We start from the raw sequence: 18,780 nt of genomic DNA on the forward strand, positions 1-18,780 counted from the left end.
ACTTCTTGAGATGTAGCATAGAATTATACTTAAGTCACAGAACCTGGAGCCAGACTGTCTAGCTTCCCTTCCAGCTCTGAAGCTCACCAGCCACATGATCTTGAGCAAGTTTTACAATCTTTTCTGTGTCTCTGTTTCCTTATCTGTAAAATGGAGATTAAAAATAAATATAGTCTCTACCTCATAGGGTGGTTGAGACCATTAAAAAGACTAACTAGTCTGACACATAGAAAGCACTTTATACATATTTGCTATTATTTTTTTACTTGTGAATCATTCTTTTAAGTCCTTTACCTGTCTTTTCAATAATGTTAGTTTTTTTTCCAACCAATATTCTTTACAGAAAATTAACATTTCAACCTATTTATTATAATTGTCCCTTTTCCGTCTTCCTTTTGCCTTATAAATTTTTTGAAAGATTTTTTCACTTTGAATTTTCATGCTTAAAAAGTCCAACTAAAATCATTTTATGAATTATATCTCTCTAAGAATTTTTCATCATTTAAAAAGCATTTAACTCTTTATCTAATACTCAGTGTGTAATATGCAGTGTGGTGAGGAACTCTGAATGTTTTCCTCAAAATCATTACCTACTTTTCCCAACATGATTTGTTGGTAATTCTGCTGTTTCCTCCCATTTCTGCATTGTTCTCTCTTCCACATAGTCACATGGCCAACTCCTTCGTGTTTCATTGCAAATGTTCCACTTCTCAGGATGCCTTCCCGACATCTAGCTCACTGACACACCCAGGTGGATTAGGTTCTCCCCTGTAGGCTCCCAACTCACCTGGTGCAAAACCATAAACTCCTTGGGCTATAATTGCCTGTTTCTCTTGCCAACTAGACTGAAATCTCTGGAGCATAGTGAATGTGTCTTATGCTTATTGTAGATAATCAATATTTATTTAATAATAATGAGTAAGTATATTAAAATAAACCTTATTAATTATATAATTCAAATAATTTATTTTTGAAGTTTCATATGGCAAAGATGGAAGAAAGTTAAAGTCATCCACAGCAATTACAGTCCCATAAAATTCTTCTTGTTACAGATGCTCTTTATATGTTTCTGTACTATGCTAGTCAGCATGTAGAGTCACATCATTGTTACAATTTCATAGTGGGGCAGCATCTTCTATCTACAGAATAGCTCTCTATTTCATTTAACATATTTTGTCTTTAATGTTACTTTGCATGAAAGGAATATAGTCATGATAACTTCTCTTCATTTATTTTTGCCTCACAATTTCTTGGCCAATATTTTCTTTTTAAATTTTGTGTCTTGCAGGTGGCATATGGTTGGATTTATTTGTCTTTGTCTTTTAGGGTGAAGTTTGGCCCGTGTTTATTTACATTTGGTTTTACACTATTACATTTGGTTTTCTTTGTTAAGGATCTTTGTTTTCTTTTTTGGCTGACTTTTGTTAAATGGACTGTGTTTGGCTTTTTATTGACTTCTCACATGAGTAACAACTTGAATTCACATAGAGTAGTCCTCAAAACTAAAATTTCAGTAACCAGTAATCAGTTCTCTAACTGCTTTTAGTGTTCAGTGTTATAAAGAAGATACCTCAGGATTTCAGAATTTTGTTTCTTCATCACAGAAACTCTTCATGTGTCTGGATAATTGTATAACTTTTCTTTTTCCTTGATTCTGAAATGTTTTACTAGGATTTGCTGATATATTGGTGCTTTAAAATTAAGTTTATTCCTATATATGGTAAATACTTTAAATCTATGCCCAAATTTTATCTTCAGCAAAAATTTCTTCTATTGTATTTCATTTGTTCTGCCCACTCTCCCTCCCTCCCACGGAAATGCTGTTATCTTCTAGTTTGAATTTTGCTGTCTGTTCTCTATCTTTGTCATCTTCTTTTACATTGTTGTTAGTATGTTATTGGTTTTCTCTTCTGTAGAATATATTACTCTATTAACTGCCTTCAATATGTATTTTAGTTCTTCTAAGAAACCTTCAATACCCTTAGTTCTCTTCTCACCTTTGATAACTTTCCTTTCTTCTGATTTCAACACAGCTAGGAAATCAGACACACCTCTGCTTACACCTGTACTGTAAATCAGACAGAGCAAATATCAGCTTCACAACTCAGATACTAGCAAGTGTTCTCTTAGTGAAATAAAGAGGTCAAAGTACTTTTTACTTTATTCTATAGACTTATTTATTGATGACAGTAGCATCATTTTTTTCAGTCAATTATTTGCTTTTTAAAAATTTTTATATAAATTTTAAATGTTACTTTCCATTTACAGTTATTACAAAATATTGGCTATATTCCCCATGTTGTACAGTACATCCTTGAGTCTGTCTTACACCCAACTTGTTCTTCTGTGTTACCTTTCTCTTTAAAGTTACCCTAAACTCATTTAACACTGCTTCCAATCTCAGTTGCATCCAAGTCTTCTGAAATAGCACATTGTGAGGTCAGGTGACCAATGTTCCTATCTTCTTCCCCACACATCCCTAAGTCCCTAAGTAAGGGACTGTCTTATCAACCCTACAAATTTATATCAGGTGTCATCAGCATCAAGATAGGAACAGATAGGTGCACTGCCTTATAGTATACTAGTCACGAAACATCACCTTGTTTTTCAGATGAGGAAATTGAAAGACACTGACTTAGGAGGTTAAGAAACAACATGGACATAGTTTGTTAGCTGAAGGTTGGTTTTCTATTCCACAACCCTACCTGCGTAGGCAAAGTTACTGACGGGAAAAAGAGGAGAGAGAGCGAGAAAAAGAGAGACAAAGAAAGAGAGAGATTAAAATGTAATATTTTTTCTGTGATCAGAATAAAAGGCTACAAGGCAATGGAATCCAAATCTCTTAATACTCAGGCAACTGATTTCCTGACCATTAATCTTAGGCATTTCCCAGTAGGATGAAAATGATAAAAATCATTTGGAAAGATTTCGAAAGTAAATACTCTCTGTACATTTTTGCAAAAATAAACTGCTGACTTTCTCTTAAGATTAATAAAAGAATGACATCTTTAATTAATAATGTGCAAAATGAAATTTATATCTTAATGTGGAAAAACTTCAGTGGTTCATGTTCAATTAAATTTATATAGTGACCATTTACAACAAAGTAAGAAGAGTACAGCTGAACATAAACGGAATTCATCTGTGCAAATAGATAATCCAGAGAGGAAAATAAAGATATATTTTCTTCAGCATGTGAAAGACTTTCAGTAGTTGGTGGGAATCTCTTTTTATCAGGATCAACTGGAGGAGTGTACCTTTGTGTGGATATGAGGTTTTGGAAGACAGCTGAATTTTAAAAACTAACTGACATTTATTGTGAACATATCAGTTTCTACAATCACAGTATTCATATGATATAATGTCTTATTCCTTTATATTTTTTTCCTTTCAGTACTGTGTGAAATAAAATATAAAACATAAATATTAAAATTTTAAAAATATATTTACAAATTTTATTAAAATAAATGAAAAATTTAACTGAATAAGAAGTCCTTAAGGAAAAGCAAATACTCAGGGAGTCAAAAAACAAATAATTTTTAATTTTTCCTGGGTCGCAGTAGTTGTTCTCAACTGCTGTTGTGTACAGAAATCTTGGAGAAGCTAATAGAAAGAACAAACAATGCAATAAGATGGTTCAATGTGGGGACTGGGTAAGAAGGTAGGGAGAACAGGGCAGGGAAGGAACAGCTTGGTGGTCTGTTACCTGGGGTTGTCTGGGACTTGGTTCATTGTAATTAAATCAAACCAATTCAAATAACAAAGTATACCAAAGACCGCTAATTCCTGTGAGTCCAAAAAACTACCAGCCCTAGTGGGAAGCAGCCGCATGGCACAGGGAAATCAGCTCAGTGGTTTGTGACCACCTAGAGGGGTGGGATAGGGAGGGTGGGAAGGAGGGAGATGCAAGAGGGAAGAGATATGGGAATATATGTATATGCATAACTGATTCACTTTGTTGTAAAGCAGAAACTAACACACCATTGTAAAGCAATTATACTCCAATAAAGATGTTAAAAAAAACCCCAAAAAACTACCAGCCCTAAGGTGAAAGGCAGGGGTGTACGAAAGAGTGATAAACATATTAAAACTCACACATACACACATATACACACACACACACCATATACTGGTTGGTCTCAGAAGGAGCCCTTGAAATGATTTTATAATTACAATTCTTTAAGAGTGAACAGTAAACCAACAAGCAGAGTGATAACAGCAAAGAACACTGGATAAAATAAGAAAAACTAGTTTTGGAACCAACTCTGGCACCTATATCTAAATAACCATCACATTAGCCAGGGAGGGTCCTTAGGTTTCTTTCACATAAGGAAATATTTAGACATGTTTCCTTATGCCTAAAAGGAGTTGGTTAGACTAGGTGAGACTGTATCATCTCTAAGACATTTCTGTTTCTAACAACTGTTATTCTGTGATCATGCAATCAGTCTTTTGCTCTGTTTGCAAGTATGTAATTCCTAATATCCTGTATTTTTGTCAGGTAGATGGCTTACATGGGAAAATATAAGATGCTCTGGAACAACTGACAAAGCTTTTTTTTGTGGGACTATTATTTCTTTCTTATGTTACACATGCCTCTATGGAATAAAAGGAAAAAAATCCACAGTCTATAATTCTCATAGCATTCACATATTTTAGATTTATCTCCTTGAGGGTTGAAGGGTAGGGAGAGAAGCAAAGAGCAATTTTTAGACTTGCCAAAGATTTAGTCAAACCACCAAATCTGATTTAGTCAAACCACACTTACTAATTGTGTGATCATGGGAAAGTTTTTTTAACTACTCTGACTCTCCATTTTCTTTATCTATAAATTTTAGAAAATAATAGAACTTACCTGATGAGGATGTTAGAGAAGTAAATGAGATGATGCTTTTATAGCGTTTAGCATAACTCCAACACATAATGCTTTAGGAAATGTTCATTAACATTATGTATCTCTTAATAAATACCTATTGTTTATCAGAATAATTGCAGGAGTAGGAGTGGGGACAATATTTACTTTTGCTGTTTGCATAAGCATATGCTTCTGTGCAGGCATTTTGTAGCTGTGCTTGAAAGCTTGAAAAAAAGAGAGTGACCACGAAACGTGGAAAATACCATGGAATGTTACAGTCTGTTTTCCGAGACCAGATGTTTTAAGTGCCTTCACTGTTCCTAAGATGATGCTATTTTCTTTTCAAAACCTGAAACGAGGGCTTCCCTGGTGGCGCAGTGGTTGGGAGTCCACCTGCCGATGCAGGGGACACGGGTTTGTGCCCCGGTCCGGGAAGATCCCACATGCCGAGGAGCGGCTGGGCCCGTGAGCCATGCCGCTGAGCCTACGCGTCCAGAGCCTGTGCTCCGCAGTGGGAGAGGCCACAACAGTGAGAGGCCCGCGTACCGCAAAAAAAAAAAAAAAAAAAAAAACAACCCTGAAACGATGCTACATTTGTTTTCAGTGACTGCTGGCCCTCATAAGCCTGCGAGTGGATTTGCAGAAGACAGTGCTGCGCAGAGAGAGGGTGTGTCAGACCTCCAGGAGGTGGTGTCCTTGAAGGAGCGGATGGCGAGGTACCAGGCAGCTGTTTCCAAGGGTGACTGCCGCAGCTTCTCCACCAACGTAAGCTGCTTCTAGTGCTTCTGCATTAGGCAGGCTGCTTGTCTGCCTTTCACATGCCTCCTTTACATTGCAATATAAGAATACTACTGGACGGGCTTCCCTGGTGGCGCAGTGGTTGAGAGTCCGCCTGCCGATGCAGGGGACACGGGTTCGTGCCCCTGTCCGGGAAGATCCCACATGCCGCAAAGCGTCTAGGCCCGTGAGCCATGGCCGCTGAGCCTGCGCGTCCGGAGCCTGTGCTCCGCAACGGGAGAGGCCACAACAGTGAGAGGCCCGCGAACCGAAAAAAAAAAAAAAAAAAAAAAAAAAGAGTACTACTGGACAAAGGGCTAAAGTAGAAAAAACACAGAAATAGTGTGTATCAAATCCAGAGGTTCTGAAATTAAGCTTCAGCTCTGCCCCTTATTAGTTGTGTGAACTTGAGCTATTATCTTAACCCTTCTCTGAACTTCAGTTTCCTTAACTGAAAAATGGGAAAAAAAAACATCTACTGCAGAGGGTCTCTGTGAAGAGTAAAAGATAATTTACGTGTAAGCCATAAGGCACTGTATAAATGTTACTACTGCCACAATTATCATTTAACCTATAGCTATTCTCCTTGGGAAGTTTGGGAATTAATTTCAGGTCTTAATAATGCGGGTCTGCATGCTGCCTTCCTTGGTCTCATATATAGTTCATTTAAATTCACTGGCAGAATAATTTCTTTTGCTTTTCTGTTTCTCTGTATGCCCTAAATCCATTAGAAGTAGCTTAATCAACATAGAAATGAGGGAGATTAGCAATGTAGAGACTCTGCTAAACCAATTATGATTACAGGAAACAGCAGGGTTCAGTAAGACCACCACTTTTTAGAGCGAATGCATAATAAAGTCATATTCAAAAGAATTTGTTGGGTTCCATATTCCGTGGCCTTCAATCCACAGGATTTGATAAGTCATTTTATCAGTAGCAGCTTTATAGCTTAATGGAGTATAAGGATATTCTTTTATAATTATAATCTCCAAATTAGCAAAGTTGTTCATTTAACCAAAAGAGAAAGAGAGAGAGAGAATAGCCAAGAAGCCTGGTATTCTAAAATAGCTACTCTGAACATTTTTCTTTACAAATCATTCAGAGACAAGAATGACTGTGCCAAACTCATTAACAATGTTGCAATGCTAGATGACATTTAAGTTTTTACATAGTTATTGAAATACGTTTCAGGCGCACCATAGATTTTGAATGAATGTACAGAAATGACATAAGTAACTTCATCACTTCCAAAACAAATAGTATCCCTCCAGCGCCTCCTGCCAGTCTTCTTACATAGCACCCCCTGCTGGATCATTAAGGAACTTTACTACAAATTAGTATTCTAAATTGGAAACATGACTCTTGGTGAAACAAGCTGACTTTGAAAATACCTAGTTAAAGACTGGTTGTTTAGTAAGCAATCTTTTATCTAGGAAGACTTTTATCTTGCTAAACACTAGAAGAATATACCAAAAAACAAATTTGTATAAGGCATGATTCGTATTTATAGCATACTAAAAGGAGAATATTTAAATTGGGCACATAAGGCAACTAAATTATCTCACTATTTAATATAAAAATTTTAAATTTTAATGCTATTCTGAAGAAATTCTACATATAAGGAATTTAATAATCCTTCTCTTTCCTGCCCATTTACAGACAAAACAAATTGAGGGGCAGTGATTTATGGTAGATCATGCAATTAGACAGGAACAAAGCCAGACTAGATTCCAGTCTCTTGACTCTAGTACTCTTTTAACTATATTCAACTGCCTCCTCTTATATAAGAAAGCATCTTTGGTCCAAAAAAAGTGCCCTACTGTTTGGTTTGGCCCTAAGCTAATATTCTGAGAAAAATGAGCACACATATTGTCTAAGAGAAATCCTGATAAATATCTAAAGTAAAGCAAAATAACTGCCTTATTTGGCCAGTTGCATCAAATGTTTGTTCAATCAAAAATTCATGGAAACTGCTTAAAACCAAATTTCTGTCTATACAAATAAACCAAATATTTTATGTGCAAAACTTGGAAGTCACTGATTTGGCCCCAAACTGAATCCATTATATTTCAGTCACATTGAAGTAGTTTCTCTTTGTCCTAGATCAGTTTCTCTTTGTCCTAGATCAGGTTCTCTTTGTCCTAGACTCAGGCAGATGGCATTTTGTTGAACCTAAACGAAAGGCCTGCCTGTGAAAAGGCATCGGTCCTCAAAAGCCCCCTAGAGGAGAAAGGAGAAGTAACATTTGTTAGGCCACAAAATAACAGGTTCTGTACTGTGCAGTTTTATTTCCTTTATCTTTTTTAACACTTGCAAGAAATCTGTGAGAAATATATTGCTATTCCCAGTTTATAGGAAAGAAAACTGAGGTTCAGGAACTCTAGCCCAAGGTTTTAAGTGTCACAGCTGGGATTAGAATTACTGTCTGTCCAGCTCCCCAGATTGTTATTTCTATTATGCCCTACAAACCAAGAACAGTTCTTAGTAAAGGAAATTGCTGATTCTGTATGGAATATACTTACCTAGGTTTCAGTGTTATGTTTTTTGTTTTTTTTTTGTGGTATGCGGGCCTCCCTCTGTTGTGGCCTCTCCCGTTGCAGAGCACAGGCTCCGGATGCGCAGGCCCAGCGGCCATGGCTCACGGGCCCAGCCGCTCCGCGGCATGTGGGATCCTCCCAGACCGGGGCGCGAACCCGGTTTCCCTGCATCGGCAGGCGGACGCGCAACCACTGCGCCACCAGGGAAGCCCCCCAGTGTTATGTATTTAAATTAACTTATTATTAAAATCGCATTAGGTAGTTTCCGTATTAAGTATTTAAATTAACTCGTTAATAGAATAATTATTATTGGCATATCCATTAAATTCCAAATCTTGTTTCTGTGTCCAAGAATAAGAAACATAGAATAAGGATAAACATTTTTTAAAAGGTTCAACACAAAGCAATCTAAGTTATGTGATCATTTACAATTACATGGATTAGTTGGGATGTTAGTACATGGTGGTAAACAAGGCAAAGTGATCTCAATCTGAGCAAAGAAACATCACTCCAGCTTATGGCCATAGGCTTCTCCTTGAGTAAGTCCTGCCATCTTACATATGTAAACTTTCCAAGCTGAGCTGAACAAGAAGACCTCATCACCACCACTAACTAAACTATAGCTGAAAGGACTTTCTCCCTTAGGCCGGAGAGCAGCATCAGGAGGGCTGGGGTCATGGTTGTACTACTAGTAAAAATAATCAACTGTAGGCATTTTTGCCTGTGTAACATGATCTGATTCCAAAGCACAGTGCTAAAGTAAATGAATGGATATATCTGTTTTTTAATTCATTTAGTAGATAAGAGGCAACCTGTTCGGTATAGGAACTGATATTTTTGTGTAAACACACACACTAGTAAAGTATCCACTCATTAGCATAATTAATGAGGCTTACCAGATTAATTTGCACATCATTTGGACACTGTTTATAGTTGTTGGAAAAAGTAAGTTTCTTCTTAACAAAATTTGCCTTAATTTCTGTAATTTAATATTTATATATTATCTGCATATGATCAATTGAAGAAGGCCATTTATGTAAATTAAATGGCAGAGGGGGTAAAAGAAATATTGTAGCCTTAATTCACCCTTCCCTTTCTTTATCTTAAATTTCAAAAGAGATGCCATAATTTCTAATGACTTTAACATGTATCAAGTGACAGTAATTGACCAGGATTTACATGTGAAGTTTGTTGCAGAATTTGATAGAATGTATCCCTTCTTTCCATAGAGTCAATGTGCATATTCTTAAATATTTGGCAGTCCCTGTAACTAGGGAAAGGTTATGAACTTGATAAAGCAACCACTTGAGTATTTGCTAGTAATTCAGATAATCCTGAATATTAATTTCACCTCCAGTATTTTGGAGTATGGAAAACCCCAATTTAGTAGCTGTATTTTTAGTATTTGTTTGAGGAACTACATATTTGGGTAAAGATTTCAGGATCCCAAGAGTCCACAGTCCAAGGTATGGGAACCTCAGCTCACAGGCATTCAGTTACTCTCAGGTCTCAAGGCTTCCAGGGTTATGTTAGAACTAGGCCAGACCTCAGGAGACCTCCTGTGCATGAAGTGTCTCTGAGTCTCCTCCCAGTTTCAGGTGGACCTGGATGTATCTTAGAGGAAAGTGGGTTGGCCTGGGGCCTGTTTTCTTGACAGTTGTCATCCCATCTGGGCTTGAGTGCCTGCTAGGCTGGGGAATGTGCTGAATCATCAAAACCAAAGCCTTGGAATTACTGCACTTCCCACAGGGGCATATCTGACAAGACTCCTCAAATTTATTCAGGTTGTTCTAAATGACACCTACTGGAATAGGCTTTCTCATCTGTAAAATGCCAATGATAGACTTGAATCCTTCTAAACTTAGACATCCCCACCATAAAAGACCATATCTCACAGAACATGGAGAAGCATCAAGTGACAAAATATATGTAAATACATAGAAAATCACTCAGCACTATGTATTAAGTAGTTGTTATTTTTACTAATATTAATATTTTTGTATATTAATAAAAATATGCTTCCCCAAAATAGCTTCAAAGCTATTTTGTTCATCCTTAATGATTTAAATACATTTTGGAATAAGTCAAATGTTTTTTAATATTCTTAATAATGTGTTACCTATATAGACATTTGGAATTTTAATGACAACTTTATTGTGGATTAAAATTGAATTCATTATTCTAATTTCTGCTCTGTGTATTATGAGAGAAATCCATTCTAACAGATCTAATCTCCAGACATCAAAATCTATCTGAGATAAGGAAAATTAACTCAATATTTTAAAGATCCTTCTGACTTTATATCAAAAGACTGATACAGGAAAAAACAACATGGAGAAATTATTTTTTTTAAGGTTTTCTGTAATAAGATCCTCCTGAAATAATTGTGTATGTTAATATCTTTTTAATATACCACTCAATAATTATCAACCATTTTTTTAAAAATAGCTTGAGAATCCCATCCTAAGAAGATATCAAGCTGAAATTTCCTTTTTATTTCCTTTTTCTTGTCTTAGATGCTGGAAGAATCAGAAGTGTGCACAGTGCCTGGTGGTTTGGCCAGAGTGAAGAAACAATTTGAGAAGGACAAAATTGCTTCTTCCTGTAATACCTTTACTCAGTACCAATACCAGCACCAGGACGGATCTGAGCAGGTAGTACTACTGTTGGTAAAGGATAAATCATATCTGGTTGAAATGCTTTCATTTCAGTGCTGATATAAAACACACATCTCTGCCCTCTTTGGTGGTATATTTATTTTCATTACTCATTAACAAGAATTGTAATTTTAAAATGTTTTAGAAAATCACTTTAAAGCATATCAATGTATTGATTTATTTACTTGGAGCATTTTGCCATGTTTCTAGGGAATCATACTGGAATATTTTTTCTCTTGGCTTCTAATGTCTCAAACAAAAATGAAAATTAAATAGCCTAGGTTAGTCAACAGGTAAATAGAAATGTTGAGAACAATATTTACATTGAGCCTCTGCCTTTAGGTTATAATTCATGATAAACTATCTGTTATTTGTTTGCATAGATTAAATTTGAAGCATTATTCAGCTGCTTATTGTGATGAGTTTTCTGCTTTCTTTAAAAATCACCAAAAATTGAGTAGTGGAAACCAGATCTTACATAAAACTGCATAATACAACTTCTAAATGCTATCTTATATAAAAGATTCTTTCCCATTTCATTACTCCATTGTCATATATTACTGAATATTGTCATGGGTTATGATTTTTGAATGTGAAAATCTAAGTAATAAAACTCATTAGAGTGAGCCTGGCACTTTGGAAAATAGTAATTGCACTGTAAACAGCTGGACTTAGGCCCAGGTTTTCCAGGAGGAAGAAAGTAACTGGGGTATTTCTGAAATGTTGTAGTCAGAGTTAAACGTGGGGTTTGTTTTTGTTTTTTGGTTTTGTTTGTTTGTTTGCTTGTTTTTTCAGAAAACTCCCTAGGGTATTTAGAGTTGCCTAAGTTGTGACTATTAAGGCTGTTGGGTTTGTAAGGTGGCGTCAGGGGCAGTATATCAGATAGATTGATTAAAAGTCTGGTATGTGGAATAGTATTTGTTTTCTTTTTCTGGCTTTGTTTGAAAAGTAAACAAGAAAAAGAAACGTGCAATGTAAGTTGCTCACAATAAGTTTATGGTAAGATTTCTTTTAATTTTGCCTAAAGGAAATGTAATGTAAATAAATTAAGATTGGATATACTTGTGACCTAATGTATAGCTCTTGCAACATAGGATTCTAAGTGAATCAAGCATATGTGTGTGTGTTGTGTTTACTTGAAACTGATCAACCACATGCTGTATAGTCATCGTTAATAATTTAAATAAATCCTACATAGAAGTATAGGTAAAGTATTTCCATATCCTTTATTTGCAGGGAAGCAGTGTGATAGAGTGTAAGGGCTATGGGACTTGTAGATCTGAGTTCACACACCACCTCTGACATTTATCAGCTGAGTCCCATAGACCCAGGGCCATCTTCATTGTGGGCAGTTGAACAGGGCTCCATACTTAGAGGGGCCCTGCACTTAGTTTCATGCTCTGCTGTCATCTTGAAATTCTTAATGATTTTTGAATAAGGGACCCTATATTTTCATTTTGCACAGGGTGTGGCAAATTATGTAGCCAGTACTACATAGTCCAAATTCATACCCCCTCAAGTCTCAGTTTCTGTTGAGTTATGATGGAGAAACTGATGAGTGTTTTGTCTATCTCAAGAGGTGGTTGTGGAGGTCAAAGATGACAAAGAGCAGTTTCCATGAAAGCATTTCATCATCTGTGAAACTTGGTATCAATTAGGATGCTTTATATTGCAAAAGACCAAAAACTCAACCACAAGAGTCTTAAACCTAAAGGAACATTACAGATTCATAAAAATGCAGTCTTGTGGAAGGGAGGTTTGATGTAAGTTCCGGGGCTGTACTAGAGCAACTGGCTTGTACCAACTCTTTGATTATTAAATTTTCAGGAATTTTGCAAACCAGATAATATCGTGTTAATAGCTTGAAATCAGCCATGTTGAGAATATTTATACCAAGGGAATTGGCAAATGCAAAAAATCAGGGATGTCCCTTCCCTTCCCTTACCTTCTTCCTTCCTTCCCTCTTTCCTTCTTTTCTTTGAGAACCCATTGTGAAGCATATATTACCTTACCATTGATGTAATTAAGGACTCACAGTATGTCTCTAGCATAGTAGCTAAGAGCACTGGGATGCAGCATGATCACCTGGGTCCAAATCCCTGCTCTTTCATTTATTTATTTAATAAATTTATTTTATGTATTTATTTTTGGTTGCATTGGGTCTTCGTTGCTGCAGCAGGCGTTCTCTAGTTGCAGCAAGCAGGGGCTACTCTTCGTTGCAGTGTGCGGGCTTCTCATTCTCTTGTTGCAGAGCACGGGCTCTAGGTGCGCAGGCTTCAGAAGTTGTGGCACGCGGGCTCAGTAGTTGTGGCTTGCGGGCTCTAGAGCACAGGCTCAGCAGTTGTGGCGCACAGGCTTAGCTGCTCCCCAGCATGTGGGATCTTCCCAGACCAGGGCTCGATCCCGTGTCCCCTGCATTGGCAGGCAGATTCCTAACCACTGTGCCACCAAGGAAGCCCTCCTTCATTTATTAGCTGAATGACATTAGGCAAGTTTCTTAACTTCTCTGTGTCTCAATTTCCTCAATTATAAAGTCAAGATTATAATAGTACCCACCTCATAGGTTTGTTAAGAGGATTAAGTAAGCTGTTTTTGTAAAGTGCTTAAGACTATGCCTGGCCCTTTATAAGCACTTCACAAGTGTTTGTTTAAAAAACTGAGTATCTCCTTGATCATATTTCTTCTTTTTTACCTGTCAGCCTCACTTCCTCTGAGCTGGCCCCATTCTCTCCCAGGTTTTCCCCAGAAAGAGTAAAAATGATGCAGAGAAAGAGTGAGAATCCTTTTCCCAGAAGTCCCAGGGAAAAAAACCTTACAGCATCTAATTGGCTCTAAGTGGAATACACATGCTCCCCCTAGAACTAAATTGCTGTAGCTAGAGGATGCTGATTGGCTGAGGCCTCTGTACCAGTTCACCTATGTGGAAGATCTCAGCATACCCTTATGAACAAAGAATAAATGAATGCTGGGTAAAAACAAAAACAACCAAACCAGCAAATATATATATATATATATCTCCACTATAAGCTCCTTGCAAATATAGTTTATTATTATAAGCTGTAGTTCCTTCTCTGTGACCATGACATACTAAAGTGTGTGAGAGTAATAAAAAACATGTGCTAAAAATCTGAACATCTGCATGACTCTGGGCCTGTAGTGACCTCTCTGAACTTCAGTTTCACTATCTATGTTTAGATACACTAATAATACCCCATAATTCCATGAGGAGTAACTAAATCTAAGTCACAGTGCAATGCAATATAAATAAAATATAAAGGGAATATATGGAAGATAAACTAGTAAATACCATTTATTGAACTGTATGCAGAAGTCTGTAGGAAAAATGACAGAAAAAAGTCATCTGTATCTTAGAAAATCAAATGACTAACTTATAATCCTTAATGGAAATTTGAGATACATATCAGATTTGGTTATAGAGATGAAAACATAGAAAAATCATGTCTTAGATATTCACTTAAACTCTTAAAGCTATCTGAATGCATTCTAAAAATCACTTCTTTTATCAGCAGGGATTGAGAACAAAACATTTACTGGTAGACAGACAGTTAATTCTGTCTTATCCAAGTTATTGTCGGCTCTGAGGGTGTTTTCAGGCTCTTTATTTAAAGTACTTGAGATTTAGCTCTCTGCTAAGTCTGCCACTGGTCAGAAAAATATTTATTTTGCTGACATATAAAAATTAATATTAGCTTGGAAATCAAGTTTAATTAGAGTTAAAAGAAAGAACATTTGTTTTGCATTTCTGACAATATTTAATATCACAATTAGTAATAATTTCATAAGGTGTAAGAGTTCAGTCCAATCTGCCTCTTTCCTTCCTAATGTATTGAAGTGAGCTACTTCAGGGTAATTAGCTATTTGGAAACAGTTTGTCTGGGAGATCAGCAATGGGACTAAGCAAGTTTTGAAAATTAAGCTGAGGTTAAAGGTCCCTCTGTTTTTTGATTGATTATTTCATACCTATTGAAAAGGAGGCTCTGAAATAGGGGGGAAAAAAGGAGGTACAAGATATAGGAACATTCATTTATGCCAGACATTTTAAACCTGTAATAATGTCCTATTTATGTGTTAAAGGTCCCTCTGTTTTTTTGATTGATTATTTCATACCTATTGAAAAGGAGGCTCTGAAATAGGGGGGAAAAAAGGAGGTACAAGATATAGGAACATTCATTTATGCCAGACATTTTAAACCTGTAATAATGTCCTATTTATGTGTTCTAGACTTATGCTTTATGGTTCTGCCTGTTTAACAGTTACCAGCATCACTGCTAGCCTGTGGAGTATCCTTATGTAAATTAGAAAAAGGAGCTACTCTCAACAGTTAGGGCCCCTGGGTGAAGGATGTTTGGGGTGAAGGTTCAGCTTCTTAGAAGAATGTGTTGGAGAAAATTTTATTAGGTGGCTCTGGTAGTTAGTACTACCCTTTTTTTTTTTTTTCAGTACGTGGGCCTCTCCCTGTTGTGGCCCCTCCCGTTGTGGAGCACAGGGTCCGGACGCGCAGGCTCAGCGGCCATACCTCACGGGCCCAGCCGCTCCGCGGCATGTGGGATCTTCCCGGACCAGGGCACGAACCCATGTCCCCTGCATCGGCAGGTGGACTCTCAACCACTGCGCCACCAGGGAAGCCCAGTACTACCTATTTTTAATATCACCCATTTAGATTCTGTTTTTCAAAACAGCCATTACTGATTCCTGTAGATATGAATGAAATCCAACCCTCCTTAAGGGATTATGAGCCATTCGGCATGTGTCCTGTTGACATTTAGGTTAGAAATATCACATTAGCATTGTTTCTGACTTTGTCTTAGGATTGATTTCTCAGAATTCTATGCCAGTGAAAATCAGTAGGTTCTTAATGCTAGAATGGAAAGGACCATTTAAGAGGAATATTTTTAATCCACTCAGTACAGCAGGCTCCATTTGGGAAAAACAAACAAACAAAAAATAACCCATCCCCTCATCCTTAAAAGGGTGTCTTGAAGTATGCTGGAGCAGATGTTGTTGGTATGAAATGGCCATTGTCTCTTTTCAGAGTTGATTTTCACTCACCCTTTCCATGGTTTCTGGGTTGTTGTTTTTTTTTTTTTTTTTTTTTTGAAGATTTTCTTCTTCTCTTTCTTTTTAACAGCTTTATTGAGATAATTTGCATAACATAGAACTCACTCATTTTAAGTGTACAATTCAATGTTTGTTTAATATATTTGCAAAGTTGTACAGTGTCACCACAATCTAATTTTAGAACATTTCCATTCCTCCAAAAAACAAACCTTGGACCCATTAGCAGTCTTAAGACGTTCCTTCTTTGTGCCATAGTCTCACATTCAGGGTTTGATTTTCATCCTCTCTTGCTTATTTCCTCTTCGTTTTCTTTCTCTTTTATTTACACAGTACTGAGTAGCTCCTTGCGTATTAATTGTGAAGTCCTAGAAGCCTCTTCTTTTCTGGAGTTGTTTGTTTGTTTGTTTTTTCATTTTAAGTGGCTTAAGTAGGGAAGAGCTGATGGGGCTCCAAAAGTCTGGTAAGTAATCAGTGCGATACAGCACTTAGGTAATTGCTTTCATGTGAAAATGGCTGCACTGAATCTATGTCAAGAGTCTAAAGTATTCCTGACCTCCACTCCCTGCCGCCAAGTCTGATGGGGACCAGTAGGGAGCTGCAAGACAGTATGTATCTTTCTGCATACATCTGCTGTTGCAAAAATCCTCATGTAAACATTAGCACTCTGTAGGATTATGTGGATTTGGAACAACCTCTGGACAATTTTAGGGTGATAGAAAATATTCTTAACAGGTTGTGACAGATATAATCTGATATCTGTGTGTTTTAGACTCTTTAAAGGTGACCCATAATTATTTTCTAGCAAACTAAACATATTTTTATCAGCTAAATGTCCACATTGCACAGCATTTCTCACGTAAATGTTTTAAACCTACCTTTGGCTTTCTGCCACATGCACGATTTTTCAAGGGCCTAGATTACTATTAACAACCCCAATCTAACCTAGATCTCTATCAGCACACAAGGTTGTGACCAAAAGTGTGTCTTGAAAAGTTTTTTAGTTGTGTGCACGTTTTTAAAATGACTATTATAACTAAAGTAACCCCACTCAAAATGAGGCAGTTTAGACTAATGGTTAGGCCTATTGGCTCCAGAGTCAGACAGCCCAGGTTAGAATTCCCTGAGTTAACCATGTAACCTATTCTGTGAAATGAGGATGAAGTAACAGGTGTGTTAAGAATAAAATGAGACAGTTCATGTAAAATTCTTACTAGAATGTCTGGCAGATATTAAATGTTCAGTAAACACTAGCTATTATCATTAGTAGTGTTGCCACTAAAGCATAATCCAGTGGTAATTATTCTCAAAGTAGAATGCGATTCATAAACATTTTACGTATAGGTAAGATGACAAAGAAGGATGGCATTGTTCTGTGCCTCACACCTTAACTTTTTTTTCAGTTTTTTAGCCTGGGGAGACAAAATCATTTCCTAGAAGCTCATTAGGTAATTAAAGATTCGTTTAAAATTAACATCCCTGTACATGCTTTGCAACTGGTGACCTCCTGCTACCCAGTCTCCATCTGTCTCCTCTCTTCCTACCCATGTCCACCTTCCTATAGCTCTGTAGGTCTTGGTGAAATCCCACATTTTTTCCTACAGAAGTTGAATGGAAAAGAATTATATTTAGTAAAAAAATTTCCTTGCTCAAGATGCGAAGCCAATTAACTGCATTTAGTACTGCTTTTCCCAACTATGAGGAAAACAAAAGCAAAAACACAAACTAAACTCTGTGAAAATGTGTATTTCTCAGGATGAAAGCCTTTTTCTACCAGCCCCAACAAACCACTAATTCTTCTCCTGCTTCCATAAAGCCCATATGTGCCTGGTTTGTCTAGAAATGGGGTTTCCAGTACTTATGGAGCACCTATTACGTGCTTCTACCCCAGGCCTCCCTAGGTTGGGGTACAAGAATGTAGTAGGAGTGGGTTTCAATAAGTCATCTGTCTTCTGGTTTCTGCGTCACTCTGGACCTGAAGCAAGACCTCTTCAGAGCTCCTGACATGTCTCCTCCTACCTTTTCTCTGACTGGATAAGGATTTAGAATTGACATGAAATCTCAGTGGGAGCTCTTGTCATCTAAGTCTCCTAGGCTCTCGGTAAGGTGGTCCTCAACTCTGGTCATGCACTGGAACTCCTCGGGCAGCCCAGGTAATTCTGGTTTAATTGTCCTGGCATGTGGTCAGGGATCAGGGAATTTTATAGCCCTCCAGGGGATTCTAATGTGCAGCAATGAGCATGGCAGTTCAAGCTTGAGCCAGGATTTGTTATCCCAGAGATGACCACTCCCCTCTTAGTTTCTCATCTGAGGCTTCTCCACTGCCCAACTCATTCTTCACTCTGATACCAAGGCCCTTCTATTTCTATTGAGATTTCTCTTGAGATGCCTACTGCAAAGAATAGAACAGGGGCTGCTGAGAATAGAGAAATCAAGGGCTTAAAAAAATCATGGTGAATATAATAAATGCCAATCAGCCAAACGACCAATTTACTGTTATCTCCAAGCCCAGTTAACTCCCGTGTTAATGGCAGACTGTATTAAAATAGTGGGGTTCTTTTTTTGCATATATACAAAGATATATTCAAATATTTTTTAAAAACTAGATAATGGAGTGATATAAGTGAACTAAAGAAATACATATCAAATCATTTAAAATAAACCAATTAGAATAAAAATAAACTAAAAATAATGAATTTATTAGCTTAAGCTACACTGATATGCCAATAATTAATTAAAACTGAGATTTAGGGCTTCCCTGGTGGCACAGTGGTTGAGAGTCTGCCTGCCGATGCAGGGGACGCAGGTTCATGCCCCGGTCTGGGAAGATCCCACATGCCGCGGAGCTGCTAGGCCCCTGAGCCATGGCCGCTGAGCC

The 18,780-nt window shown here is 37.2% G+C and overlaps 1 protein-coding gene across 3 annotated transcripts in view; it reads left to right on the forward strand.

The window, feature by feature from the left end:
• Nucleotides 1-18,780, forward strand: part of XIRP2 (xin actin binding repeat containing 2) — a 70,594-nt gene that overhangs the window by 17,027 nt on the left and 34,787 nt on the right. The window contains exons 2-3 of one of the 3 annotated variants that reach the window (XM_007118562.4): nt 5,460-5,620; nt 10,686-10,823. In XM_007118562.4, coding sequence (XP_007118624.2) covers nt 5,564-5,620; nt 10,686-10,823 — 195 coding nt within the window. In that variant the 5' untranslated portion in view covers nt 5,460-5,563. Of the gene's footprint in view, nt 1-4,876; nt 5,621-10,685; nt 10,824-18,780 lie in introns of those variants that run through there. The other 2 variants (XM_028478616.2, XM_028478628.2) reach the window with 2 other exon arrangements.

Source organism: Physeter macrocephalus, chromosome 2 (genome assembly GCF_002837175.3).
Source record: "Physeter macrocephalus isolate SW-GA chromosome 2, ASM283717v5, whole genome shotgun sequence".
Taxonomy (NCBI): domain Eukaryota; kingdom Metazoa; phylum Chordata; class Mammalia; order Artiodactyla; family Physeteridae; genus Physeter; species Physeter macrocephalus.